The following is a 27,023-nucleotide window of genomic DNA, read 5'->3' as shown; positions in this document are numbered from 1 at the left end:
ATCCAGCAGTGGTCCGGAACGGCGGCGGTCCGAAACGGCCTCCTGCTATTGAATCGTGTTGTCTTCAGCCGGCGCCATTTTGCAAAATGGCCGCCGCAAAATTGCGGCGGCCATAGACCAACACGATTCGCCTGGAGGAGGTCGTTCCAGACCCCCGCTGGACCTTTGGCAAGTCTTGTGGGGGTCAGGAGGCCCCCCCAAGCTGGCCAAAAGTTACTGGGGGTCCAGCGGGGGTCTGGGAGCGATTTCCTGCCGCGAATCGTTTTCCGTACGGAAAATGGCGCCGGCAGGAGATCGACTGCAGGAGGTCATTCAGCGGGGATCCAGAATGGCGCCGGCTGAAGACAACACGATTCAATAGCAGGAGGCCATTTCGGACCGCCGCTCTACCCCAGGGTAATTGAAGGCATTTGGGGGGGGTGGGGTTCGGGAGGGTGGGAGATTTAATTTAAAGGGTCGGGGGTGGGTTTTAGGGGGTTTTAGTGTGCCGGTTTTCCTGCCCTCCCCCTTCCCCCGATTTAGCTACGGACCGCCGCTCTACCCCAGGGTAATTTAAGGCATTGGGGGGGGTGTTCGGGAGGGTGGGGGATTTAATTTAAAGGGTCGGGGGTGGGTTTTAGGGGGTTTTAGTGTGCCGGTTTTCCTGCCCTCCCCTTCCCCTGATTTACGATTTTTTGACGATAAATCGGGGGAATTGGTATTGTATCATGGCCCTAACGGTTTTTGACGATTTAAACTATATCGGACGATATTTTAAATAGTCAAAAAACGATTCACATCCCTAGCCCATATTCCATCCTCCCTGATGTGGCCTCTAGTCTCGGTTCAGCTGCTGCCTCTTCTCATCATGTCTCGTCTCCTGCTCCTGATGCTGGTGTCTGTTATCTCATCTCATCTCATCTCGACTCATGCTGCTGCTGCTGCCTGCATGCTGCTGTGTCTTCTTCTGGGCCTCCTACCTCTATACTGCAATCTTTGGTCCTGGTCCTTCTGCCTTCACTTGAACTCTGCTGCCTTGGCCCTTAGGCTATCCCATGAGGGAGAGTGTGAAAATTGACCTAGTGCTCACAAATTAGGATAAAGTCTCTAATGTCCAGGTAGGTGCCCACCTGAGCACCAGTGATCATCCGACAGTATGTTTTTTTCTTTTTTAAAACTCAATTACACTTTCATGAATATACATTAGGGATGTGAATCGTTTTCCATATCGTCTTAACGATAGAAATCGTGTGGCAGGGCAAGAAAATCGTCTTAGGCACGATTTTTTAGTTAAAAAATCGTTAAAAATCGTTTTTTCCGATTAGTGCGCACTAACGGGAGTTAGTGCGCACTAACTCCCAGTTAGTGTGCACTAACTGAAAATGATACAATTTGACACTTTTCAGGTCAGTTAAGGTCAGTTTAGGAATGAATATGTATTCCTATTGGCTGCCCTCTTATTTATTCATGTTACCAAGTTTCCTACTGACAGTATATGGGGGATGGGAAATGGAAACAGTTGGTAGCTTGACAAAACAAGTAATGTGATCAGTCAATGTGACTAGAACTTGTGCCCTAACCCTGATACCAGGGGTATTGTGATCTTCCTGCACACAGTGCCCTATCCCTATTAATACCAGGAGTGTTGTGATCTTCTTGCACACAGTGCCCTATCCCTAATACCAGGGGTGTTGTGATCTTCCTGCACACAGTGCCCTATTCCTGATACTGGGGGTGTTGTGATCTTCCTGCACACAGTGCCCTATTCCTGATACCGGGGGTGTTGTGATCTTCTTGCACACATCCCGGTATCAGGGATAGGGCACTGCATGCAGGAAGATCACAACACTCCTGGTATTAATAGGGATAGGGCACTGCATGCAGGAAGATCACAACACTCCTGGTATTAATAGGGATAGGGCACTGCATGCAGGAAGATCACAACACCCCTGGTATCAGGGATAGGGCACTGTGTGCAGGAAGATCACAATACCCCGGAGGAGTGAGGGTCAGGCAGCTCCCCCCTGTCTGTGAAGCCAGCCTCTCACTAGTAATGCAGGGAGGGAGCTGTCTCAGACTTCACCATCCTCCCCCCCCCCTTACCCACACACCATTCACTAGCTGGGACATGGGGGAAGTCAGGAGTGAGGGTCAGGCAGCTCCCCCCTGTCTGTGAAGCCAGCCTCTCACTAGTAATGCAGGGAGGGAGCTGTCTCAGACTTCACCATCCACCCCCCCCCCCCCCCACCCACACACCAGTCACTAGCTGGGACATGGGGGAAGTCAGGAGTGAGGGACAGGCAGCTCCCCCCTGTCTGTGAAGCCAGCCTCTCACTAGTAATGCAGGGAGGGAGCTGTCTCAGACTTCACCATCCTCCCCCCCCCTCACCCACACACCATTCACTAGCTGGGACATGGGGGAAGTCAGGAGTGAGGGTCAGGCAGCTCCCCCCTGTCTGTGAAGCCAGCCTCTCACTAGTAATGCAGGGAGGGAGCTGTCTCAGACTTCACCATCCTCCCCCCCCCCCTCACCCACACACCATTCACTAGCTGGGACATGGGGGAAGTCAGGAGTGAGGGTCAGGCAGCTCCCCCCTGTCTGTGAAGCCAGCCTCTCACTAGTAATGCAGGGAGGGAGCTGTCTCAGACTTCACCATCCTCCCCCCCCCCCCCCTCACCCACACACCATTCACTAGCTGGGACATGGGGGAAGTCAGGAGTGAGGGTCAGGCAGCTCCCCCCCTGTCTGTGAAGCCAGCCTCTCACTAGTAATGCAGGGAGGGAGCTGTCTCAGACTTCACCATCCTCCCCCCCCCCCCTCACCCACACACCATTCACTAGCTGGGACATGGGGGAAGTCAGGAGTGAGGGTCAGGCAGCTCCCCCCTGTCTGTGAAGCCAGCTCTCACTAGTAATGCAGGGAGGGAGCTGTCTCAGACTGGTATCAGGGTTAGGGCACTGTGTGCAGGAAGATCACAACACTCCTGGTATTACTAGGGATAGGGCACTGTAAGAGATGACTGTAGTAGATTGAATAAAGATCTGATGTTTCTGCTCTCCTCACACCAAACAAAAACAACACACAAGCAGAGAAGCCCTTCTTACAAAGCTGAGCTAGTGAGTTAAGTAGGAGGAAAAGTAAACATACTGGTGCCAGTGTGGCTACTTAAAAAATACACTTACCAACAATCAATTACATATGAACTGTTTACAGTTCCAGCCAGGACCACCTTTCTAAAATGCACAGTGATTGGCAAATTCAACATGCACTAGCATTTCAGGTGCCTGCTAACAAAAATAATAAACAAACAAGTTCTAGTCACGTGAGTGCTGATCATTACATTACTTTTTTTGTCAAGCTTCCAACTGTTTCCATTTCACATCCCCCCAACCATATTGGTAACATCAATAGATAAGAGCACAGCCAGCCAATAGGAATACATACATACATATTCATTCCTAAGTGACCTTTACTGACCTGGGAAGTGTGAACACTTTGTTTCATTTTCTGTTGGTGTTCGTTAGTTTCCAGTTCCATTTCCCATCCCCCCAACCATCACCTCAGTGGTAACCTTGGTAACATCAATAGATAAGAGGGCAGCCAGCCAATAGGAACACATATTCATTCCTAACTGACCTTCAGTGACCTGGAAAGTGTTTATTTGTATCATTTTCAGTTAGTGCGCACTAAATCGAGTTAGTGCGCACTAACGGGGAGTTAGTGCGCACTAACTCGAGTTAGTGCGCACTAACACGATTTAACGATTTTTAACGATAAATCGTTAGAATTTCTATTGTATCGTGTTCTATAACGATTTAAGACGATATAAACATTATCGGACGATAATTTTAATCGTTGAAAAACGATTCACATCCCTAATATACATATACAAGCAAAATGCTTGAAACAGATACAAAGGATACATCACAAAACAACAATAATAAGTAAAGGGCTCACAATCAGCATCTATAAATTAGTCCTTAAAAGAAAAGTCCACAAATTATGGAGCCAAATGAGGACTGCTAAGGGACATCAACTTTAAGGAAAAAAAAAAGATCAATAAAGCTTACCACTGGGAAATAATTTAAAATTACCCATTATATTATAATTCTGGAGTAGATGTAGGCAACACAATAGTTTTATTATGCACAAGAGCTATCAATTGACATGGATCAAAAAAATACATATCAATTGTTTTTCAAAGTAATTACACATTTTGCAGGATATCATAATGCAAACCTTTCCCCCAAACTAATGTCGGTTTCATGGAAGGATAAAAAATCTTTCCTTATTAATTTTGTTGCCTACATACATCAGGGAATATCCTGACCACCTGGACTTAACACAAAGATGAAGAATAAGGTTTTTAACAATCTGAGAACTACAGTAATTATCAAGGTGGCTTGTTCTGATATATTTTCCTGATTGCTCTAAAGAAACTAGTTAAATTATAGGTAGAAGGAGAAGCGGGTACAAGACCAGAAACAGGATTTTCTTTCTTTACAAACAAAATATAATATATATTAGATAAAGAGGAGAGAGAGTTCACTGAAATGCCCAGAATCTCTTTCAAATATTTCTTTACAAGCTCATTTCCACTAATTAATGAAGAACAAGGAAAATTTAACAAACAGAGATTCAAGGAAAGAGACTTGTTCTCAATAATTTCAATTTTCCTATCAATAGTGCAAATATTTTTCATTATAGCAGCTTGAGAATTTTGAAACGATGAATCATGAGACTTGAAAGCTTTAATTCTAACCTCTTGATCTGCAGAAGTTGTCTGATTTTTTTTTTTTAATATTTGAATCTGCATAACCTCTATATTAGAAGAAATAGTACCAAACTTACTATGCATAGTTTTATCAAGGTTCATTATTGCTTGCCAAACATTGCAGCAGGTTTCTGAGGCATAGAGGAGATTGATTAATTTTTCAAGTGATCTTCCATCCTCAAAGTGTATTCCACACTAACCTCTTGTCCCAAGGAAGGAGAAGATGGAAAAACATCTTCCCTAGGAACTGGTGCCACAGGTAGAAAATGGCAATCAGGGCTCAATGATGTTTCATCCTCCGGCTGGTGAATGTCTGACCCTCCAAGAGAACCAGCAATGAGTTAATTTTGTCTCCTGACAAAATTAACTCCGGGGCTTCAGCAAGTATCTGCAGAATAGTTCTTTGAAATGAGGAAGGATGGGCAGATGAACCATGACATACCTGTTCTTTCTGCTTGCCCATAAGACAAAAGATAAGAAAAAATAAAGAACTCAAACCGCAGTGGATGCAAAGCCAGGAGACCACCAGTTGCAAACAAATAAAAACTCCTGATTTTCGACTCAAAGGGACGTACGCCAGCAGCGTTGTGCTGCAGGACAAGACATTTTTAAAGGAACCCAGGCACAGGAGAATGATGGTGGCCTACGCATCGAGGCTCCCAAACAGCTGCAGATGGTCTAGGAGAGCAGGTAACAGGAATCAGATGGTAATAGTCCTCATCAACTCATCTTCCTCTCGCAGGGCACCATGTTTTAAAAGGAATCCAGGCGCAAGGAAATGACATCAGAGTTCTGCGCATTGAAGCTCCCAAGCAGCTATAGATGATCTGGGGGAGCAGGCGATAGGAATTTGATGGCAACAGACTTCAATCAACTCAGCTTCCTCCCGCAGGGCGCTACATTTTAAAGGGAACCTGGGCACAGCAGGATGACGGAAGCCTGTACGCCAAGAGTCCCAAGCAGCTGTAGATGGAACGGGACAGCAGGCAATAGAAATCAGATGGCAACTGTCCTCGATCAGCTCCGACAATGTGGTTTGATATCATAAACAAAATACAGAAAAGTCACATAAAGACCCTACTTTTGAATTTCAAAAATACGGACTTTGTCAAAATGGGCATGTTTCTTGAGGAAGAACTAGAAGACTGGGAAACAATGGGTGAGGTGGAACAACAGTGGGTCAAATTTAAAGGATCTATTACAAAGGCAACAAATCTATATGTTGGAAAAGTAAACAAGAGTAAGAGGAAAAAGAAACCAATCTGGTTCTCAAAGGAGGTGGCTGAAAAAATAAAAGCAAAAAGATCAGCATTCAAGAAGTATAAAGGATCTCAAAAAGAGGAACACAGGGAAGAATACCCAGTGAAACAGAGGGAATTGAAGAAAAAAATCAGGAAGTAAAAAGTCAAGCGGAAGAAAGGATTGCTAGAGATGTAAAGCAAAGTCACAAAAACATACTCAGATATATCAGAGAAAGAAGGGAGGCCTGAAGAGGCATAGTGAAATTGAAAGGTGATGAGGAGCAATATGTAGAGAGAGATGAAAAATGGCAGAGATATCAAACAAATACTGCAGTTCAGTGTTCACTAAAGATGACTCTGGAGAAGAACCGTTGCTGGTTGACAAAACCGTAGATGGGGATGGGGTAGACAAAACTCTGTTTACAGAAGAGAATGTATGGGAAGAGCTAGGTAAACTGAAAGTGGACAAGGCCATGGGGCCAGATGAGATACATCCCAGGATACTAAAGCTCAGAGGTGTGCTGGAGGGTCCACTGAAAGACCTGTTCAATAGAAATGGGAGTGGTGCCACGAGACTGGAGAAGAGTAGTTGTAGACCCGCTTTACAAGAGTGGGAGCAGAGAGGAAGCTGGAAATTATAGGCCAGTTAGCCTCACCTCAGTGGTGGGAAAGCTAATGGAGAAGATGCTGAAGGAAAGGATAGTGAACTGTCTACAACTGGGTGGGTTGCTGGACTTGAGACAGCATGGAGTCCTGTCACACAAATCTAATAGATATTTTTGATTGAGTGACTAGAGAATTGGATCAAGGAAGAGTGCTCTATGTGATCCACTTGGATTTCAGCAAAGCCTTTGATACAGTCCCACATAGGAGGCTTGTAAATAAAATGAGAAGCTTTGCAGTGAGCGCAAAGGTGGTGGCATGGATTACAAACTGGTTAACTGATAGGAGACTATGTATAATGGTAAATGGAATCTACTCTGAAAAGAGAACCATGTTAAATGGAGTGCCACAGGGATCGGTGTTGGGACCAGTTTGGTTCAATATATTTGTGAGTGGCAATGTGGAAGGGATACAAAGTAAAGTTTGTATATTTGCAGATGATACTAAGATTTGCAACAGAGTGGACATGCCTGATGGAGTAGAAAGAATAAAAAGTGATTTAAGAAAGCTTGAAGAGTGGTTGAAGTCTTGGCAGCTGGGATTCAATCAACAAACAAAATACGGGGAAAATGCAAATCCTTATGGGTAGACTTTTAATGTCCAGTATCTTTAAGGGTAACTCCAAAAGGGAGTACCTCAATGTTAGAATATATCATTTTTGCTTTAAATTTTTAAGTGAGCTTTAGTACTCGTGTTTGTGCAGTATTCTGTGTTCTATATTTTTTGTGATAATATATTTTATCTTCTTTGCAAACTCTCCTTAACCTCAGTCCTTAAGAGAAGCTTTGAAAGTTAATTATTACACAAAAAATAAATGAATCCGCCCATACTTGAGCAGCTACTATAGTGAGCTGAACTGCTTTTCACCGCATTGGTAATGAATATCTTAACCGCGTTGTAACCAATTTCTCTTAGGTCCTGTGAAGCTGCCCGACACTGCCAGTGTTTCGGCAATAATTGCCTGCTTCAGGGACTGGAGAGGCTGCTGTTAATAGGAAAATAAGTTTTAAATTATAATGATGACAATAAATGCTCTAGCCCATATAGAAGTATAAACTTACTGTGGATTCAAGCCGGGACATGGACGCAACTGCTTCTTGCCAGACAGCAGCAATATTATCGTTCTGTGTATTTAAAAAGGCCCTGGACCAATGATAACCCTCACAGGGCTAAAGTCCCGCCTTTGACTGACAGGAAATCTCTCCTAGCTTTTAAGCTAGGAAATTTCCTATCACGTACAACTTATACCAGAGAAATTGTGTTGCAGTTCTCTTTCAGGTACGCCCAAATGCAATGGATTGTCATTCAAGTGCTCAATATATCAGTCAACAAAATAAGGCCATGAAATATAAAAAAAATAAACATTCTAAAGAAACAAATTCTTCTAAATTCAATTAAAAATCCCCAATTACAAAAAAACATCATATATACTTAAAATAATTCTATTTTTATTTCTTATGGGGCTTACGAAAGATTTTTTTGCTCTGGTATATCATACAAGATAAAAAATTTTTAGAATGAAAATCATTTTTTGTCTTTTTGAGAGAACCATTTACAAGCACTCTAAAATTTTTCAAAAACACTATTGTTCTGAAAAAATGGTAGTCCTGGTTGTCATTTCTGCATGAGGCTGCAAAAGAACCACAACCTTTATGTGAATATAAGTGGTGGATATAAGTGGTAAACTGGTAGGGCCTGCTTTCTACAAAATCCATCCTAGAAATGTAAGTCCTCTATTGATGTCCAAAGAGGAGACATCATTAAAAAAAAGATATCATTGCTGCGTTAAGAGTGGTCAGAAAAACACTGACCATTCTATTTCTTTATTAAGGCTGTGAGGTAACATGGTATTCCAGTTGAAGATGAACCGTTGTTCCATTTGTATTAATTCCAAATTGTAATCCCCTCCTCGGATCGACTGGGGGACTTGTACTAGACCAGCCACTCTTATCTCTTCCAGCTTATGGGAGGCACTAAAGGTGCACCTTCTTTCTGCATTCTAATGCAGCTTAGATGTTCTTGTATGCGAGTTTTCAACATCCGAGTGGTCTTCCCGATGTATACTAGTTGGCAAGGGCACCAGATAGCATACACTAAGTTGGTTGATATACAAGTAAGTTGATGAAAAAAATAAAAGCGTTGTCGAATAGATATCTTTAAGGGCTGACCTTGAAAAACCAATGCACATATATTACAACAGCCGCAAACTGAGTGGCTATATGTGGTTGGATTAGTAGTAACTGCTGAGGAACTGGATAAATTGGAGTGTACTATCATATCGCAGATGTTTCTAGCCCTTTTAAGGGCAAATAAAGGAGTATCTCAGAACACCAAATGAATCTGCAATATTGACCAGTGTTTCCAAATACTGGCCTTGAATTGAGCGGAGTATGAAGAAAAAGGTAAAACACAGTGGGGTAGATTTTAAAAAAGTGCGCCTTCGCATACTTTTGTTGGCGCACCAGGCGCAAACAAAAGTACGCTGGATTTTAGCAGATACGCGCGTAGCCGCGCGTATCTGCTAAAATCCAGGATCGGCGCGCGCAAGGCTGCCGATTTTGTGCAGCCGGCACGTGCTGAGCCGCGCAGCCTGCCTCCGTTCCCTCCAAGGCCGCTCCGAAATCGGAGCGGCCTCGGAGGGAACTCGCTTTTGCCCTCCCCTCACCTTCCCCTCCCTTCCTCTATCTAACCCACCCCCCCGGCCCTATCTAAACCCTCCCTACCTTTGTCGGGGGATTTACGCCTCCCGGAGGGAGAAGTAAATCCCCGCATGCCAGCGGGCCGCTAGCGCACCGAGACGCGACCTGGGGGCGGTTCCGGAGGGCGCGGCCATGCCCCCGGACCGCCCCAGGCCGAAACCACGCCCCCGGGCCCGCCCCCGAAACGCCGCGTCCCGCCCCCAAAACACCACGCCGATCGGCCCCGCCCTCCGACATGCCCCCGACACAGGCCTATGGAAAATAGGCGTGCAAGGCCCTGCTCGCGTAAATCCGGGCGGATTTACGCGAGCAGGGCTCTTAAAATCCGCCCCATAATCCTTTGTTCCTGAGATGTAACTGCTTTCTGTAAAAGGTGGTCCCTGTTGGCCCATCTCATTCTTTTGTATGCTTTTCTGATGACATGGGATGGATATCCACATTGAAGGAAAAGTATTTCCATGATTCTAGCTCGCATCTGAAATTCTGAAAAAAAGGAACATAATTTACAAACCGTAGAAATTGTCCTACTGGTAGATTCTCTCTAAGATGTTTTGGGTGAAAACTGGAGTAATATAACATTGTGTTGTGATCCAAAGGCTTATGAAAGATAGTAGATTCACAACCTGTTGTAGTGAGTGTAATAGTAATGTCTAAGAAAGACACACTTTTTATACTAAAACTAAATGTGAATGTTAGATGAGTATTGCCAGAGATAAGCCGACTAGTAAAATTAAAGAGTTGTTGATCTGTACCATGCCATATCATGAAAATATCATCAATATAGCGTTTCCACAAAAAAATATGGTCTTTGGACAGATAGGGAGCCATTATTGTTCAAAAGTTGCAACATATAAATTAGTCATTGTGGCACCCATGGCTGTTCCCTTAATTTGTTGAAAAAGTTGTCCATGGAACATAAAAAAGTTCTTTGTGAGTGCTATAGTCGCTAATTGAACTATGAAGTGTTCAGGTCTCTACCCTGTTGTGTAGAGAATTTCTGCTTAATTATGTCAAGTACTTCTTGTTGAGGAATAGTGGTGTATAAGGATGTATAACACCTCACCTCCTGGATTCTGGTAATGTTGAAGGATTGTAATCATATACGTAGAATCACAGATGTAAGAAGGGATACCAAGAATGTGATCTCTCAAAAATGTGTCTACAAATTAGGGATGTGCAGAGCAAAATTTTATGTTCATATTTTTTATGTCCGAAAGGGGGTCCCACTTGCGGCCAATATGGACATAAAAAAAATCCAATGAGTTGGGTATATGTACATATGTGCAAAAAAAAAATTTAAACCCCCTCACCCTCCTTAATCCCCCCCCCAGACTTACCACAACTCCCTGGTGATCGAGCGAGGAGTGAGGACGTCATTTCTGCAATCCTTGGCGAGAAGCATGTGACGTCGGCGGCACGTCGAGTGACGCGGCGTCACGTGATTCCCGGCTCGTTCGCGCCGGACGGCTCGTTCGGCCCAAAAAGAACTTTTGGCCAGCTTGGGGGGGCCTCCTGACCCCCCCAAGCTGGCCAAAAGTTCTTTTTGGGCCGAACGAGCCGTCCGGCGCGAACTTGCCGGGAATCACGTGGCGCCGCGTCACTCAGACGCGACGTCACGTGATTCCCGGCAAGTTCGCGCCGGACGGCTCGTTCGGCCCAAAAAGAACTTTTGGCCAGCTTGAGGGGGTCAGGAGGCCCCCCCAAGCTGGCCAAAAGTTCTTTTTGGGCCGAACGAGCCGTCCGGCGCGAACGAGCCGGGAATCACGTGACGCCGGCGTCACTCGACGTGCCGCCGACGTCACATGCTTCTCGCCAAGGATTGCAGAAATGGCGTCCTCACTCCTCGCTCCATCACCAGGGAGTTGTGGTAAGTCGGGGGGGGGGGATTAAGGAGGGTGAGGGGGTTTATATTTTTATTTTGGCTCAACAATCGCGATTTCCAACATATCGAACATATCTATGTTCGATATGTGGGAAATCCGATCGTTTATGTCGAATCAATTTTTTAAGTAAAAAAAAAATATGAGTTGCGTTTTACTAATGCGGTCAATCCGAATGCACACCCCTACTACAAATTGCAACAAAGGTTCCAGAAAAGAGCCTTGTGAGGAAACTATAGGTTGACCTGGGGGGGCCGTCAAAGATTTTGTACCTTTGGAACCAGGTAGAATACTGAACAAATAGGATGAGGTACTATTAGAAAATCTTTTTCTTTGTATTAAGCCACCCAACTGAATGGGCTGTGGTGATAATTTCATCAATGGTCACTTTCAGCTGAGGGGTGGGATCTTCTCTAAGTTGCCTAGATGCTTCCATAATATAATAATCTAGACTTTGAATAACAACAGAAACTCCTTTTTCAGCTGGTTTGATGATCCGTGAATGGTCTACACTCAGCTCTCAAAGAGCTTGACTTTCTTCTCTAGATATGTTATGATAAATTTTAGATTTGGAGGCTTGTACATTATTCCAGTCCTTCCTGACCAATTCAGCAAATGGGTAGATGATAGCATCTACGGGTCCAGGAGGGACCCATTTAGATGATCGGGATACTATGGACATGTCCACCTTTGAGCTAGGTTGTAAAGAAAAAAATAATCTAAGACTCAATTGTCTAATGAACCTTTGGAGAGCCTTCTCGCAATCAAAAGAGGAAAGGGTGCATGTAGATGCAAAAGACACAGGGAGTCTTGACACAGTGTTCTATTTTTTGGTTAAAGTGGATAAGATAATGTATTGAAGATTACAATTGTATAGGTGAAAAGTTTTTCTTTTTTCTTTTGACATCCATATATTTCTATTTGCAAAAATGTTGGTTTTTGTAAATTCACACTTGAAATCTAGTTCATCACGTAAAAATTTTTTAAATTTCAACTGCCTAATGTCCTCTCTGAATTTATGCATTTGATCTTCTAAATCAGCAAGTGATTTTTGATATTGGTCTGGTGTTTCATGTTCTTGAATAGTTTTCAGAGCTCCTTCTAACTCATTTAACTGAACAGCTACTGTTTGTGCCTTCTCTATAATCAGTATCATTAGGTCCAGTGAACATTTGTTCAGAATTTTGTTCCAATTTTGAATTAATTCGGAATCCTCCCTATATAACCGTGGTTCTTTCTGTATTCTGAGACTACGGGGTATTCTCTGTGAGTGGCAATATTCAATAAGTGTGACTTGTTTGTTTGTTGTTTGTTCAAGAAGAGGGTAATTATATTTTTTGAGGTGTGTATTTTTTGGTTGAAGCTGGGACTCAATGCCAAGAAGTGCAGAGTCATGCATCTCATATGTGGTAAGCTGTATATGATGATGGAGGAGGGGTGAAATGCTGATGTGCACAGACAAGAGAGGGATCTTGGGGTGATAGTGTCTGGTGATCTGAAGATGGCAAAGCAATGTGACAAGGTGATAGTTAAAGCCAGAAGAATGCTGGGCTGCATAGAGAAAGGAATAGTTAGTAAGAAAAAGGAGATAATGATGACCCTGTACAGACCCATAGTGAGGCCTCACTTGGAGAACTGCATTCAGTTCTGGAACTTTTCTCTCAAAAAAGATAGAGACAGGATGGAGACGGTCCAGAGAAGGGGGACCAAAATGATGTGGGGTCAATATTGGAAAACTTATGAGGAGAAGCTGAAAAATTTAAATATATATGCCCTGGAAAAAAGGAGGTGCAGGGGAGATATGATACAGTCCTTCAGATACCTGAAAGGTTTTAATGATGCACAAACTTCGGACCTTTTCCATTGGAAAGAAATCAGTAGAACTAGGGCCTGAAATGAAACTCCAGGGTGATAACAGAATAAATGTCAGGAAATATTTCTTCATGGAGAGAGTGGTGGATGCATGTAATGCCCTTCCGAAGAAGGTGGTTAAGACGAAAACAGTCAAAGAATTCAAAGAGACATGGGATAAACACTATGAATCCCGAAAGGCTAGAGGATGGAAATGAAGAAAAAAGTGCATAGGGGTAACTTGCTGGTGCGACGGTTACTACCCTAATGAGAAGGTATGAGGATTACTACCCTTAACCAATAAGCCTTGATTCCCTTGACACAACTGCAGCATCACTCTCCACCTTGATGGCAGGGGGTGGGGTGGTGGGGTGGAAAGAGGTATTGGATTCAGATGACAACCGACATGGGCCCTGACTTTTACGGTCTGGGGTACTGATACACAGACATAAGAGAAAAAGCTAAGACTGATTCTATGGCCATGTCCATAAGCAAACACATCAAGCAGCATTGACTGAATTTTCAAGGCGGCTCATCACCCAGTAAAAGAGAAACATGGGGGTAACATGCACAGCATGGCAGATACTACAATAAGCTTGCTGGGCAGTCTGAATGGACCATTTTGGTCCTTTTCTGCCATCCTTACTATGTTAGGTTGTATGCCCCTCACAGGTCAAGCTTTGTAAATATTTGCCCTCCTCTGAGATAGTCAAGGAGTTTTTTGAATATTTGGAGAGCGTATCGATTCTTCTTGGTAATGACATTGAGCCCACGGTAGTCAATGCAAGGGCAAAGCGAACAGTCTTTCTTTCCCACAAGAAGCCAGCTCCAGTGGGCAACCAGGATGGGCAAATAAACCTCCTGTCTAGATTTTAATATATTTTTATATGCTGTTTCAGAGAATGGATATACTCTACTCCTAGGCAGTACCTTCCCTGGGATCAAGTTGATGGTATAGTCGTAGGAGCAATTTAGTGGCAGACATCCACCATCTGTTTGTTGAAAACATCTGCGTTCTCTGTGTATTGTGCTGGCAAGCCTGGCAGCTCTGAGGCATAGTTTATTTATTTATTTTCTTTTATATACTGACATTCGATCGAAATATCACATCAGTTTACAGGAAACTGAGAAATGGGGGGGGGGTCTGCCCTATTTTACATTATAACATGGTATATTATAACTATTTTACATTATAACATGGTACAAATATACACAATAACATGGTAAACATTCTGTTATGTCTTAAGTAACAAGAGCGATTAAACATTTGAAGAGAAGAAGGTGGTATAAATAGTTTAACATAAATAGTATATATATACAGGTTTCAGGAATGCTAGAAGGTGGGCAATGGGAAGGGTGGGAGTTGGGGGGGAGTAGGGTCGGGGGGCAGGGGTGTAGGGGAGTAGAGACGGGGGGATTAGTGTCAGGAGTGGGGGAGATGGGAGTAGGCTCAGGGGGGGGGGGAGGGGGGTGTGCGGGTGGGTCCGAAGGGGGAGGTGGGATGTAGTCAGGAAGTGTGAGGTGTGTTCGGGCAGGTTAAGAGTCTGGTGGGAAGCCTTTTATAAACAGCCATGTTTTGAGATGTTTTTTAAAGACTTGCGATGAGGGTTCATTTCTGAGTTGGGGGGGGGAGGGAATTCCACAGGGTGGGGCCCGCTATTGATATGGCTCGTTTGCAGGTTGCGTTGAGGTGTGCAGTTTTGCAATTGGGGACAGAGAGAAGGCCAGTGTTGGAGGACCTGAGATTTCTTTGTGTGGGGTATGGGCGAATTGCAGTGTTTAGCCAGTTTATTTCGTTGTTTATTTTTTTGTGTATGAGGGTGAGGGTTTTATATTGGATTCTTTGTGTGATGGGGAGCCAGTGGAGTTCTTTGAGAGTGGGTGTGATATGGGAGGATTTTCTGCTGCTAGTGATGATTCTGGCGGCAGCGTTTTGTAGAACTTGGAGGGGTTTGATGTGGATTTCTGGGAGGCCAAGGAGGAGGGAGTTGCAGTAGTCGAGTTTTGAGAAAATAATTGATTGAAGGACTGTTCGGAAATCGTGCGCTTGGAGTAGGGGTTTAAGTTTTTTAAGTGTTTGAAGCTTGAAGAATCCATCCTTAATTGTATTGGAGATGTGGCGTTTGAGGTTAAGTTGGTTGTCGATGGTTACGCCTAGGTTTCTTGTGGCTGGCGTGAGTGAGCTTCCTGGGATGTTTGGGAACGCTGGGTTGTTTGAGTTTCCTGAGTAGTTTGGGGGGGTGATGTTGAGGGGAGATGTGGGATGGTCATCGTGGATGTGAAGGATTTCTGTTTTGGTTTGGTTGAGGCAGAGTGATAGTTGAGATAGCAGGTGGGATAATTTTAAACTGAGTTTGCTCCATCTTTCCATGGCGTGTTCAATGGACTTGCTTATGGGGAGTAATATTTGTATGTCGTCTGCATAAATGAAGTAGGTGAGGTTTGCATCTGAGAGGTATTTGCAGAGAGGGAGGAGGTAAATGTTGAAGAGGGTTGAGGATAGTGAAGATCCTTGAGGAACACCATGTGTGAGGGGTACTTGGGTGGATTCTGATGTGTTTGTCTTGACGATGTAAGATCTGTTTGAGAAATAGGACTTGAACCATTTGATTGTAATGTCTCGTAGACCAATTTCTTTGAGTCTGGTGAGGAGGGTTCTGTGGTTGATGGTGTCAAAGGCGGCTGATATATCAAGGAGTATCAGGAGGAAAGATTGGCCTTTGTCGCGTCCTCTGAGGATGGTATCGGTGAGAGAGAGGAGAAGGGTTTCGGTGCTGAAGAATTTTCTGAAACCATGTTGTGTTGGCTGGAGAACATTATGAGCATCAAGGTGATCTGTAAGTTGGTTGTTGACTGTTTTTTCGATGATTTTTGCTAAGAATGGGAGGTTGGAGACTGGTCTGTAGAGTTTGCTGGGTCAGTTTTGTCGAGTTGAGGTTTTTTGATGATTGGTTTGATGATGGTGTTTTTGAGTTTGTCTGGGAAGATTCCTTGCTCAAGTGATAGGTTGATGATGTAGGTTATTGGTTTGTGCACTAATTCAGCTTTAAGGTGAGTCAACTCCTTTTACATTGATGAACATCATGAATATGAGCCCTTAGTGCTGTGGAGTGGTTAGTGCAGCCTAGTAGGCAAACCTACTAGGCTCTCGTTGATAGCTAGTGAATGTGCCCTGAAGTGGGACAGCTTGGAGCTTCACCTATTCAAGCCACCTCTCCCACAGGTTGAGCCCTTGGGTTCTGGTGGCCTGCAGGACTTAGGTGGGTCCCGAAGACAGTCAGGCAAGCAAGAGTCCAGGTCCAAGCCAGGGTCAGGGCAAGCAGCAGACAAGGAAGTACCGGAGACAGGTCAGGGGTCAGGGCAGGCAGCAGATGAGATACGATCAGAGTCCAAATTGCCGTCAGGTCTAGACGGCAAGCAAGAGGATGTACAAGGTCCAAGGCAAAGATCAATACCAGAAGATGAGAGTGGAGTAAGGGACAACAAGGAAGGATCAGGCAAGGAAGAGGCAATGCTAAATGAGGCGGGCTAGGAAAGGCAAAGCTCGTGAGGCAAGCACGAGGAAGAGCTGGAAACAAGGCTGGAACATAGGAACAGGAGTCCTGGAGCAATACGAACTGCAGGAGCAGGAAGACCCATTGCTAAGGCAGTCTGAGTGGCCCTTAAAGTACTCAGAGATGGATGATATCATCCAAGGGTGCCATGAGGTTTTTTCCGCCACAGTCCAAGAATCAATGCGCACCGCATGCACACATGCCTATTTTATTTATTTATTTAAAAACCTTTCTATACTGTCATTAAGTTAGGTACCATCATAACGGTTTACAATAAGGCACAAATATTAATATTGGAAGCAGATAATAAATTCTATCACTAACATGTGCCAAAACTTTACAGTAACATAGAATGTTATAATTAATCATAAATGGGTGTGTTTATATCATGTCCATACTTTTTGTAACAGGTTTAAAATAGAGGATTTATCTAATCTTATCCTTTGGTGGTACATAAAAAATTTAAAATAAATAGAATATATACCCGTGTAGTTTGGGGTAGTATGCTTGGGTGTTCTGCAGGTCGCTTTTCTTTTTTTCCCTATGTTCTATTCTCCTTTCTCTTTGTTGTATGCTTGTTTATGGAGGCTTCAGGGAGGGGCAGGAGCATGGTGACAGAGCCGCATCAAGACCTGGGCCCCATTGGTGAGTGTGACCGGTCACGAGCCTACCCCAAGGCCGGCAAAAAGTAACAGAGCTGTGAACAAATAGGGCAAGCCCTAAGCTTACACATGATTTGCCTCAAGATAAAGGCACTGCAGTTGTTACATTGAACGATAGTCATTTTACTTGATTTTATAGAAAACTCCTTTAATCTGATAAAGAATTTTCAAATTATTGTGTTACCAATTATTGCAATTATGTATCCCCAGCAAGAAAATATTAGAAGAACAAGTTCTGGGGTGGGTGGGTAGAAGGGTAGGAGGGAGGACTTTTAACAGTTAAGATTATCAGTGAACAAAATATTCCTTGACATGCATTTATAGTGAGTTTATCTAATCCACTGAAAGTTAGGGTTTGTTTTTCCTTACTTTTACAAAATTACAAAAGCAGTCTAGATTCCATAAGTTTTTCCTTAAGTTAAATCTACTCCCTCCTAAAACCAAAAGCACAGAATAATGCAATTATACAAAATTCCTATACTTGGCTCTAAAATAATTTAAACAGCAAAACGGTCACTTAGCAGTTTTGGAAGACTTGAGAATCCAGGAATACCTGTAGACAGAAAGATTCTGCTCTACCTCAGCACAATGGTCTTATGGGCAGTCAATTCAATCAGCCTCATCCCCCCAACAGGTACAAAGCCAAAAGTAAAGTTTTTTTTTTTTTCTCTCTCAAAACCACAAAAGCAGCCTAGATTCCACACTTTTTTCCTAAAGTTAAATCTGCCCCCTCCAAAAACCAAAGACACACAATATGCCAATTTTACGCATGTAACCCCTATGTAACTCTTTGAAAATTACCTCCTGTATTCCTATCTGATGGTTGTTTGATCACCAGCTATGGAGAAAACTATCTCCAGTGCCATCTTGTCAACCAATGCTTGTGACTATTGAGGAAGTCCCAGGACCTCAACAGGGATTTCACTAACACATCTCTGTTTACTGACAAGAGGTAGCTGGTTGCATATCATATGCTCTAAGGTGCATACTTATGACGGAAATTTTACATTTTAGTAGGTTCTGGTTCACAAAAAACAATCACTGAGTTCTCAACAAAGGAGTATTGTAGGAAAATCTCCAGCAAGAAAATCCGCTTTGAAGTGTCAAAAAGCAGAATATAAATTTAAAAAAAAAATTATTCAGAAATACATTGAGTTAAGAGATCTTCCAGGTTTCTAAGTTGCAGTGATAAATGAGTCAGCTGAAAAAATTCATACTTACAAAAACGCAGTTTTTTCTTCTCCTCTTCTGCAAAAGCTTTATCTTGTTTGCCATATAGTCTTCTCTTCCTTGGTGTTTTTCCTTTTGGGAAGCCTTTTTTTAAATTAAACAAAAATTGCAAATAATGATTTATACAGCATATACTACTGGTTACAACTGTAGTCTAGAAAATAAACAATGTTTATTTATTTATTTATTTAGCATTTGTTTATATACCGAGGTACAGCTGACATAGCCTTCACTCCGGTTTACATTATAACAAACCAGTTACATTTAAATTCATAACAGTGTGACAGAGAATGAATCAGAACATTAACTTAAAGTCAATAAATACATTGAACCATTCATTGAACAAGTAATAGTTATGAGTGTAAGCAACACTTGAAGTAGACGGTTGTCTATTTAAAGTAATTGTTTAATTAATTAATTTTTATTTCTTTATTAATTTATTTAAATTAATTAATTAATTTTTATTTATTGATTGATTTAAAGTAATTGTTTAATTAATTAATTAATTAGTAGTTGTCTAATTAAAGTAATCTGAGAGACAGTCTTCTTTGTATGACTGATAAATCACCTTGGGCCTCATTTTCTAAAGTATCGCAGGCCTACGATACTTTAGAAGATGAGGGGCGGGGGGGCCGAAACGGGAGGAGGGCCTGCGCTAGCCGGCAGCGATCGCACCGTCGCGGTGCGATCGCTGCCGGTTTCGCACCCAATAGCACCACCATAGGTGGTGAAGCTATTGGGAGCGAAAGCTGACGCGAAAAGGCACTTACCTTTTCGCTGTCGGCGCCGTCTTCGCGGAGTCGGCCCCGGTGTCGCCCCGACTCCTCCTCTTCCGGGTCCGACTCCGCCCCCACTTTGGTATCGCACGCAAAAAGGGACATTTCGTGTGCGAAACATCCCTTACTGCATGCAATACTTTTGGAAAATGAGGCCCTTTGTTTGCAGCAGGAGTAACAAAGGTCTAAGAGCTGAGAGCTCATTTATGTCATCTTTGTGTTCATATAGATAAGTGTGGCTATCCAATAAATTTATCAACCCCCTTTTTTCCTAACAGAAAAGGAAAAGCAGGGTCCAGAAACATTTCAAAGTAGCCAGGTTGTTATTTTACTTATTTTATTTGGATGAGTTATGAACAGAGTACATGTATTACAACATATAGATTTTTTTTAAGTGCCAATTTTTCATTTGCTATGGTCTACACCCCCTTCCTCTGTTTGGACAGTTTATGTTACATCTATGTTTGCCACTGAAAATACTCCTAGATGGCATGGGGCTGACCCAGTTTCACCTGTCACCACCCTTATTGAAATGTAAACAGACTGGCTGATAGGAGGATAATGAATATTCAGTGAAAGTTTACCAGATCCAAAAAATCACAGTAAAACAATTCGGTCCCTTACTAGTATAGGATTTCCTATAACATATAATCAATGGTTTCAGCAGACCCTGCCCTTTCTTAGAGATGTCAGTGTAGATAAATGTGTGTAGGAAGTTTGACATTCCCCAGTGGAAGCTGCCATAGTTTGATAAACTGTTATGTGCATATGACACAAAATAAGAGGGAAAAGGAGAGACAAAAAGAGACTAAAAGGAATTGGAACTTGGACTCAGCCTTAGTCACCTAAGGGATGAGATTCTGTGAGTGTATTTGGAAGGGCTTTTCCATCCACAGGGAACGTTCTAAGAATAGGAACTTCTCTCTCAACAGAGGGGTTCCAGAAGATGATGATGGCTGGGGTCTAGGCTTAAGATTCATCTCCTCTGAGACTCCCAGACTACTGGTTCCTCCATGGCTATTGACATACGCTACTGCTGTCACACTGTCTGACCATTTTTCCCCTGAGCAAAGGAAGAAAATGACAGAGAGCCAACCTTATCACCCTGGTCTCCAGACCATAGACCAGAATGCTAGGAGGAGACCACAGATCCTGAACCACCTGATCTAGGCAATGAGACCGCCAATTGGAAAGACTCATATCAGTAGTGATTATAATCCAAGAGGGAATTTGTAGACTGATCCCTTGCAACAGGTTTGGTGGAACCAGAGAAGGTGGCTGGGGCCGAAGGTGCCCAGATCTTACTGAAAGGAAAGAGTATTGGGGTTCAGGAAGTGAACACTTGGGAGTGCCGCATCATACTGTGAAAGAGACAGATATAGTTGCGATGGAGAAGGTACAGAGAAGGGCGACCAAAATGATAAGGGGAATGGAACAGCTTCCCTTTGAGGAAAGACTAAAGAGGTTATTACTTTTCAGCTTGGAGAAGAGACAGCTGAGGGGGGATAAGATAGAGGTGTTTAAAATCATGAGAGGTCTAGAACGGGTAGATGTGAATCAGTTATTTACTCTTTCAGATAATAGAAAGACTAGGGGGCACTCCATGAAGTTAGCATTTGGCACATTTAAAACTAATCGGAGAAAGTTCTTCTTCACTCAATGCACAATTCAACTCTGGAATTTGTTGCCAGGGGATGTGGTTAGTGCAGTTAGTGTAGCTGTGTTTAAAAAAGGATTGGATAAGTTCTCGGAGGAGAAGTCCATTACCTGCTATTAATTAAGTTAACATAGAAAATAGCCACTGCTATTACAAGCAACAGTAACATGGAATAGACTTAGTTTTTAGGTACTTGCCAGGTTCTTATGGCCTGGATTGGCCACTTTTGGAAACAGGATGCTGGGTTTGATGGACCCTTGGTCTGACCCAGTATTGTTGGATTCGTGGACCCTTGAGCCGATCGGAACCGAACGGTGAACTGCTGCAAGGTAGCAGCAGTGGCCCCGACCGGGAGGCGGCAAGGACGGAGATGTGGCTGGCCCGAGGAGGGCCCTGGGAAGCCCTTTGTGACCAAGGGCTTTGGCAAGGAAGCAGGGAATGGATGGAGCTGACACAGTGGTGAGGAAGTCTTCGCCCTGGAAGCCGAGCCTCCCCCGAGAGGAGCTCGTAGGAGTTCGGCCGCTGGGACTTAGGAGATTCACCCTGGAAGCCGGAGTCCCCCCAGGAGGCACCCGTAGGGACCCGGCCGCTGGGACTTAGGAGAGCCTGCGGGGGCAGAGTCAGACGGGATCCAAGGTCGAGTGCCAGAGGGTCGTTGCTCACCAGTCCGGAGTCACGTGCCAGAGAGTCGCCGCTTGCCAGTCCAGGGTCGAGAGCCTGAGAGTCGTCGCTTGCCAGTCCAGAGTCAGAAGCCAGGGGATCACCGTGAGCCAAACCGGGGTCAGAAGCCAGAGAATCGTCGTAAGCCAGTCCAGAGTCGGGAGCCAGGGAACACCGTAAGCCAATCCGGGATCAGGAACCAAGAAGACCAAGAGAGCACAGGAACGCAGCAACTGGAAGCAGGGAAACCTGGGACCTCATTGCAAGGCAAGGAGAAGGTCTCAGTGCAGGGTTTAAATACCCTGAGAGCGTCTGACGTCATCCAGAGGCAGTGCTGCAGTTTCCCGCGCTGGCCCCTTTAAGATCCGGGGCCTGCCGCGCACGCGCGGCTAGGGGACGGGGCCTAGCCGCGGAGAACGCCGTTCTTGGGGCCTGCACGGCCCGACCGCGGCTCGGGGGAGCCCGAACTCGCGACGGGACCGGAGGGGGACCGCGTCGAGGAGAGTGGCGATCCCGGGGACGGCCCAGGATCGCAACAAGTATGGCATGTTCTTATTTTTTAATATGTAATGGACTTTCTATGTTATTTAGTATGCTAACCATTGGTATATTTTATTTTTTACTTTGTTTTATCAATGCCAGTAAAGAATCGAGAAATTTTCTTACATGTTAATTTTCTTTCCATGAATCCTACAACACCAGTCCAGTCCACTCCAAACAGGTGGGTTATGTCCCCCTATCAGATGGAAGCTGTTGTGTGCGGTCTCGAAAGGCCTTGCATTCTGTTGTGTACGGTGTTTTTCGTGCGCCCATGGGCCTCAGCCTCAGCCCGACCCAGACCTTCTAAACCGAGCCAAGGGTTGACGGTGGCTCCGCATGGCTGACGGTCTACCCTCCGCCAGGCCGGCAAGCTCCCATGGCCAAACATCCAAGGATGTTGGAAGGTGAATGGTCCTCCGACCATTCCGGGCCCTTTCGGGCCTGCTGCGAGCAGCATGGAGCAGCAGGCCTGGCCTGAGGTTGAGGGCAGACGGGCCTTGACATGAAGACATGACTGTGGATTGATGCGACGGCATCCAGACGAAGACACATGACTGATGCGACGGAATCACAAGGCACGAAGACTCGGGGTTGATGCAATGGCATCCATGGCGAGGACACAAGGTTGATGCAACGGCATCCATGACGTAGACACTTGGGATCGATGCGGACGGCATCCAGATGAGACTCTTGACATTCACAAAGGCAACATGAGGCATGGACATTGGCATTGTCTCTCAGGGCGCCCTACTCATGCCACCCGCGGGACTGAGTCGCGGACCACCCTGTCCGTTACGCACACTACACAGCCCTTGCAGACTGGTCACGGACCACGATGGGAGCGGGACAGCACAGGAACACACATCAGGACTTGACGGCTCAGGAGCACAGGATGACCGTCCACCGGCAGGCTAGTCCACCCAGGAGTACTGCATCTGAGGGACCCCCGGCCTACCGGACCAGAAGGCTCGAGAGCGTTGAAGGTGAGGCGAAGGAAGGAACATCACAGAAGGCAGGAACACCAGGACATAGAGGACAAAGACACCTGGACGAGGACCTCAGGCTCGAAGACTTGACATGGAACAATGAACACGACAAGGAGCTCCACGAAGAGAAGACCTTACACAGGCTCTGGCAGGCCGGAGCCTCCAGAGCGAAAACTCACGATGATGCAAGGCCAGGAACAACGGACAGAGCAGCCCTTTATAGGGCTGAGCAGGAAACAGTCATCAAGGTGGGGCCCAGACACTTCCTGTGTCTGGCCCTTTAAATGCAGAGAGAAGACGCGGCCGCGTGCCTAGTGAAAGAGCAGGAGCTGTGCAGGACCACGGACAGCGGCCTGCACCGACGTAGTCGCATAGGAGTGTGAATAGAGGCAGGACTGAGCCTGGGCGCAGGCTCCAACGTTGGCAGCGGCTCCAGCCGCTGCAGGAGACCCCGGGGGCGGCTCCTGCCGCTACTCGAGCCCTGGGCTGCGGCCTGAACACCGCGAAGAGGCAGATGACGTCGGGGGCACTCCCAGCCCCGAAGAAGGCTGTGGCTCCGACCGCAGAGCGGAGGAGAGATGCAGGCGGCCTCCGGGCCGTGTGGGCAAGCTGACGACGGCGTCCTGCCGCGTTGGTGAAGAAAGGCAGCGAGGGTAAGTGGCCTGCTCACGGGGGGACCCGCGGGCAGCGCTGATTCATAACAGAAGCAGAGCCGGTGGCCGGCCGCAAACCTCTGCAGCCGGCCTCCTCCACCCTCTGCCACGGTACACGTCCCGTGTCACCTCCGGCCCATTCATGGATCCGTTCCACAAGTGTGTGGCAGGGAGCCGCCGTCACCCTTTTCGACACCACCAACCCCGGTTGGCCCCCCTAGGCACACATGCACATGTCCCACCTCAATTTAAAGGGACAGCGGCGGAGAAATGCTTCCGGCGTCCCCACCTGCCGATCTGGCTAGGGGTCCTATTTAAGCCCAGCTGTGTTGCTCTCTCCTTGCCACAGCAACAGGTCCCACTCAGCCTTAAGAGAGAGTTGCTCCTGGTTTCCTGTCCATGATCCTGTGCCTGCTCCAGCTCCATGATCCTGTTCCTGGTTCCTTGTCCATGATACTGTTCCTGCTCCAGCTACTCATCCCCCTCGGCTTGCTTTCTGGTTACTGACATGGTTCGTCCCTGGATTCTGCTCCGTCCGCTGCCTGCCCTGACCTCTGGCTTGCTCACCATCTCTCCATCCTAGCCGCCTGCCCTGACCTTCGGCCTGTTCTTGGACTACGATGCCTGCTGCAGACCCTGACCTCTGGTACATCTGACTACACCTCTGCCTCCCTCCTTCAAGGGATTGCCTTCGTCTGGAGACCCGCACCTAAGTCCTGCCGGCCCCGGTACCCAAGGGCTCAACCTGAAGGGAACAAGGGTTGGTATAGGTGAAGGTCCTGTTGGGTCTCCACTTCACCTACATCCACCTCCCGATGAAGAGGATCTATAGGGGGCTCCCTCCTATAGGTGGCACCAACCTCGCCTCGGTTCAGGGGTCCATTCCCGTAACAAGTTGCTGAGGCCATGGACTCGGCGGACCTTCCTGGATTGCAGACCATCCCAGGCCTAGCCCAAAAGATACATCAACAGCGGCATTGCTTAGAGATGCTGGCTGGCATTGTGGAGCGACTGGCGGTTTGGCTGAACTCCTCTACCTCCATGGTTTCTGCCAGTTCTGCTTCATTGGCGCCTACTCCCTCAGCCGCCGCATCCACGACTCTCCTTTTACCAGCTCCACCACATTATGTAGGAGATCCAAAGTAGTGTTGAGGCTTTCTCAACAATGCTTTATGTATTTCTTTCTCCAGCCGGCACAGTTTCCCAGTGAAATGGTAAAGACCACGTTAATCCTCTCCCTGCTTGACGGGAGGGCTTTGGCTTGGGTGTCCCTTTGTAGGAATGAGGAGACCCCCTGTTGCAAGATATACAATTCTTCCATCAGACCTTCAAACTGGTCTTTGACGAGCCAGGTCACCAGACCACCGCAGGCTCTGATTTACTTCACCTGCGGCAGGCCTCGAGGCCTTCAGCGGACTTAGTCATAGAATTCCGCACCCTTGCTACTAAATTCAATTGGCGGGAGGATAGCCTCCAAAGCATTTTCCTTGAAGTCCTTTCTCTGCAGATCCCTCTTTTACTCATATCTTCAATCCATCGGGATCCTCTTCCGGGCCGAATCATGCAAGCCACTACCCCTTTGTGCCTATGGACCGCTATCCTGCATCAAGAGCTCATCAGCCTTTATGTCATAGAGAAATCCATGCACCCCATCGTACTCGGGTTACCTTGACTCCAGCTATACTCCGAACTCCCCCAGCATTGATTGGGAAACACTGCAGATCACCTCATGGGGACCCCGTTGTTGGTCCACTTGTCTACTCCCAGTCCATCGGCCCATGGTTCCTCTGGCTATTACCTCACTGGATCTACCCTCTCAGTATGCTGACTTTGAGGACATCTTCTCAAAGAAGAAGGCATAGACTCTGCTGGATCACCGACCGTTCAATTGTTCCATCAACCTCTTACCGGGTACTACACCACCCCGTGGTCGTGTGCATCCATTATCCCTCCCGGAGACCAGAGCCATGACCCAATATATTCAGGAGAACTTGGAAAGGGGCTTTAATCCGGCCATTCACTTCCCCGACAGGAGCCGGGTGTTTCTTCATGGCCAAGAAGGACGGCTCCTTAAGATCCTGCATCGACTACCAAGGTCTGAATGCCATCACAAAGAGGGATCAGTACCCCTTGCCCCTTATCCCAGAGCTTTTGGGCAGGCTGCAGGGAGTCCAAATTTTCACCAAATTGGACCTGTGGGGTGTGTACAACATGGTCTGAATCCATCCCGGTGACGAGTGGAAGACTGCATTCAACACCAGGGATGGCCACTATGAATGCCTTTTGGCCTCTGTAATGTCCCTGCAGTGTTTCAACACATGATGAACGAAGTCTTCTGGGGTTTATTACATACAAGTGTGGTCTTGGACCTTGATGACGTTATCTATTCCAAGGATCTTCCCTCTCATCGGCGGGACATCAGACAAGTACTTCAACGGCTACAAAGCCATAAACTATAGGCCAAGTTTGAAAAGTGTATCTAAGTGTGAATCACTGCCCTTCCTGGGATATATTATTTCCAATTCCAGATTTCACATGGACCCGGAGAAGGTCTCATGCATTCAAAAGGTGGCTCTAGCCATCGGGCCTCGGTTCTCTGCAGCACTTCTTGGGATTCGAAAACTTTTACGGGCATTTCATCCCAACTACTGCCGTCTGGTCACCCCTCTCACCGCCCTCACCAGAAAAGCAGCCAACCCCAAGAAATAGCCCACTGAAGCAGTTACAGCCTTTAATAACCTAAAACAGGCCTTCCTCCAAGACACTTGCTTGTGCCACCCAGATCCTTCACGACCATTTGTCCTAGAGATAGATCCCTCTTCTAGTGCAGTAGGTGTGGTACTGAGCCAGTGCTCTGACAAGGGGAACTTATGACCCTGCTTCCTTCTTCTCCTAGAGGTTCTCCCAGGCTGAAAGAAACTATGGCATCAGGGATAAGGAGTTATTGGCTATCAAGATGGCATTTAAAGAATGTCGACAGTGGCTGGAGGGCGCCCAGCATACCATCACAGTATACACCAATCACAAAAACTTAGAGTACTTGCACCACGCCCAGCATCTGAACGCCCGCCAGGACCACTGGTCCTTATTTTTCAGTCGCTTTGATTTCATCCTCCACTACCACTCAGCCTCCAAGAATGTTCGGGCCGACGCACTCTCACAGGCCTTTGACTCTGACGACACACCCGAGCCTCCAGGTTACATTACTGACTCGACA

At 45.9% G+C, this 27,023-nt stretch overlaps 1 protein-coding gene across 1 annotated transcript in view; it reads right to left on the bottom strand.

Moving 5' to 3' along the window:
- Positions 1–27,023, bottom strand: part of NUGGC (nuclear GTPase, germinal center associated) — an 864,070-nt gene that overhangs the window by 717,580 nt on the left and 119,467 nt on the right. Inside the window, exon 3 of the mRNA XM_029596224.1 lies at positions 18,526–18,618. Within this exon, the coding sequence (XP_029452084.1) occupies positions 18,526–18,618 (93 nt within the window). The remainder of the gene's footprint in view (positions 1–18,525; positions 18,619–27,023) is intronic.

Source organism: Rhinatrema bivittatum, chromosome 3 (assembly GCF_901001135.1).
Source record: "Rhinatrema bivittatum chromosome 3, aRhiBiv1.1, whole genome shotgun sequence".
NCBI lineage: Eukaryota > Metazoa > Chordata > Amphibia > Gymnophiona > Rhinatrematidae > Rhinatrema > Rhinatrema bivittatum.
This window is presented reverse-complemented; position numbering and strand designations above follow the sequence as displayed.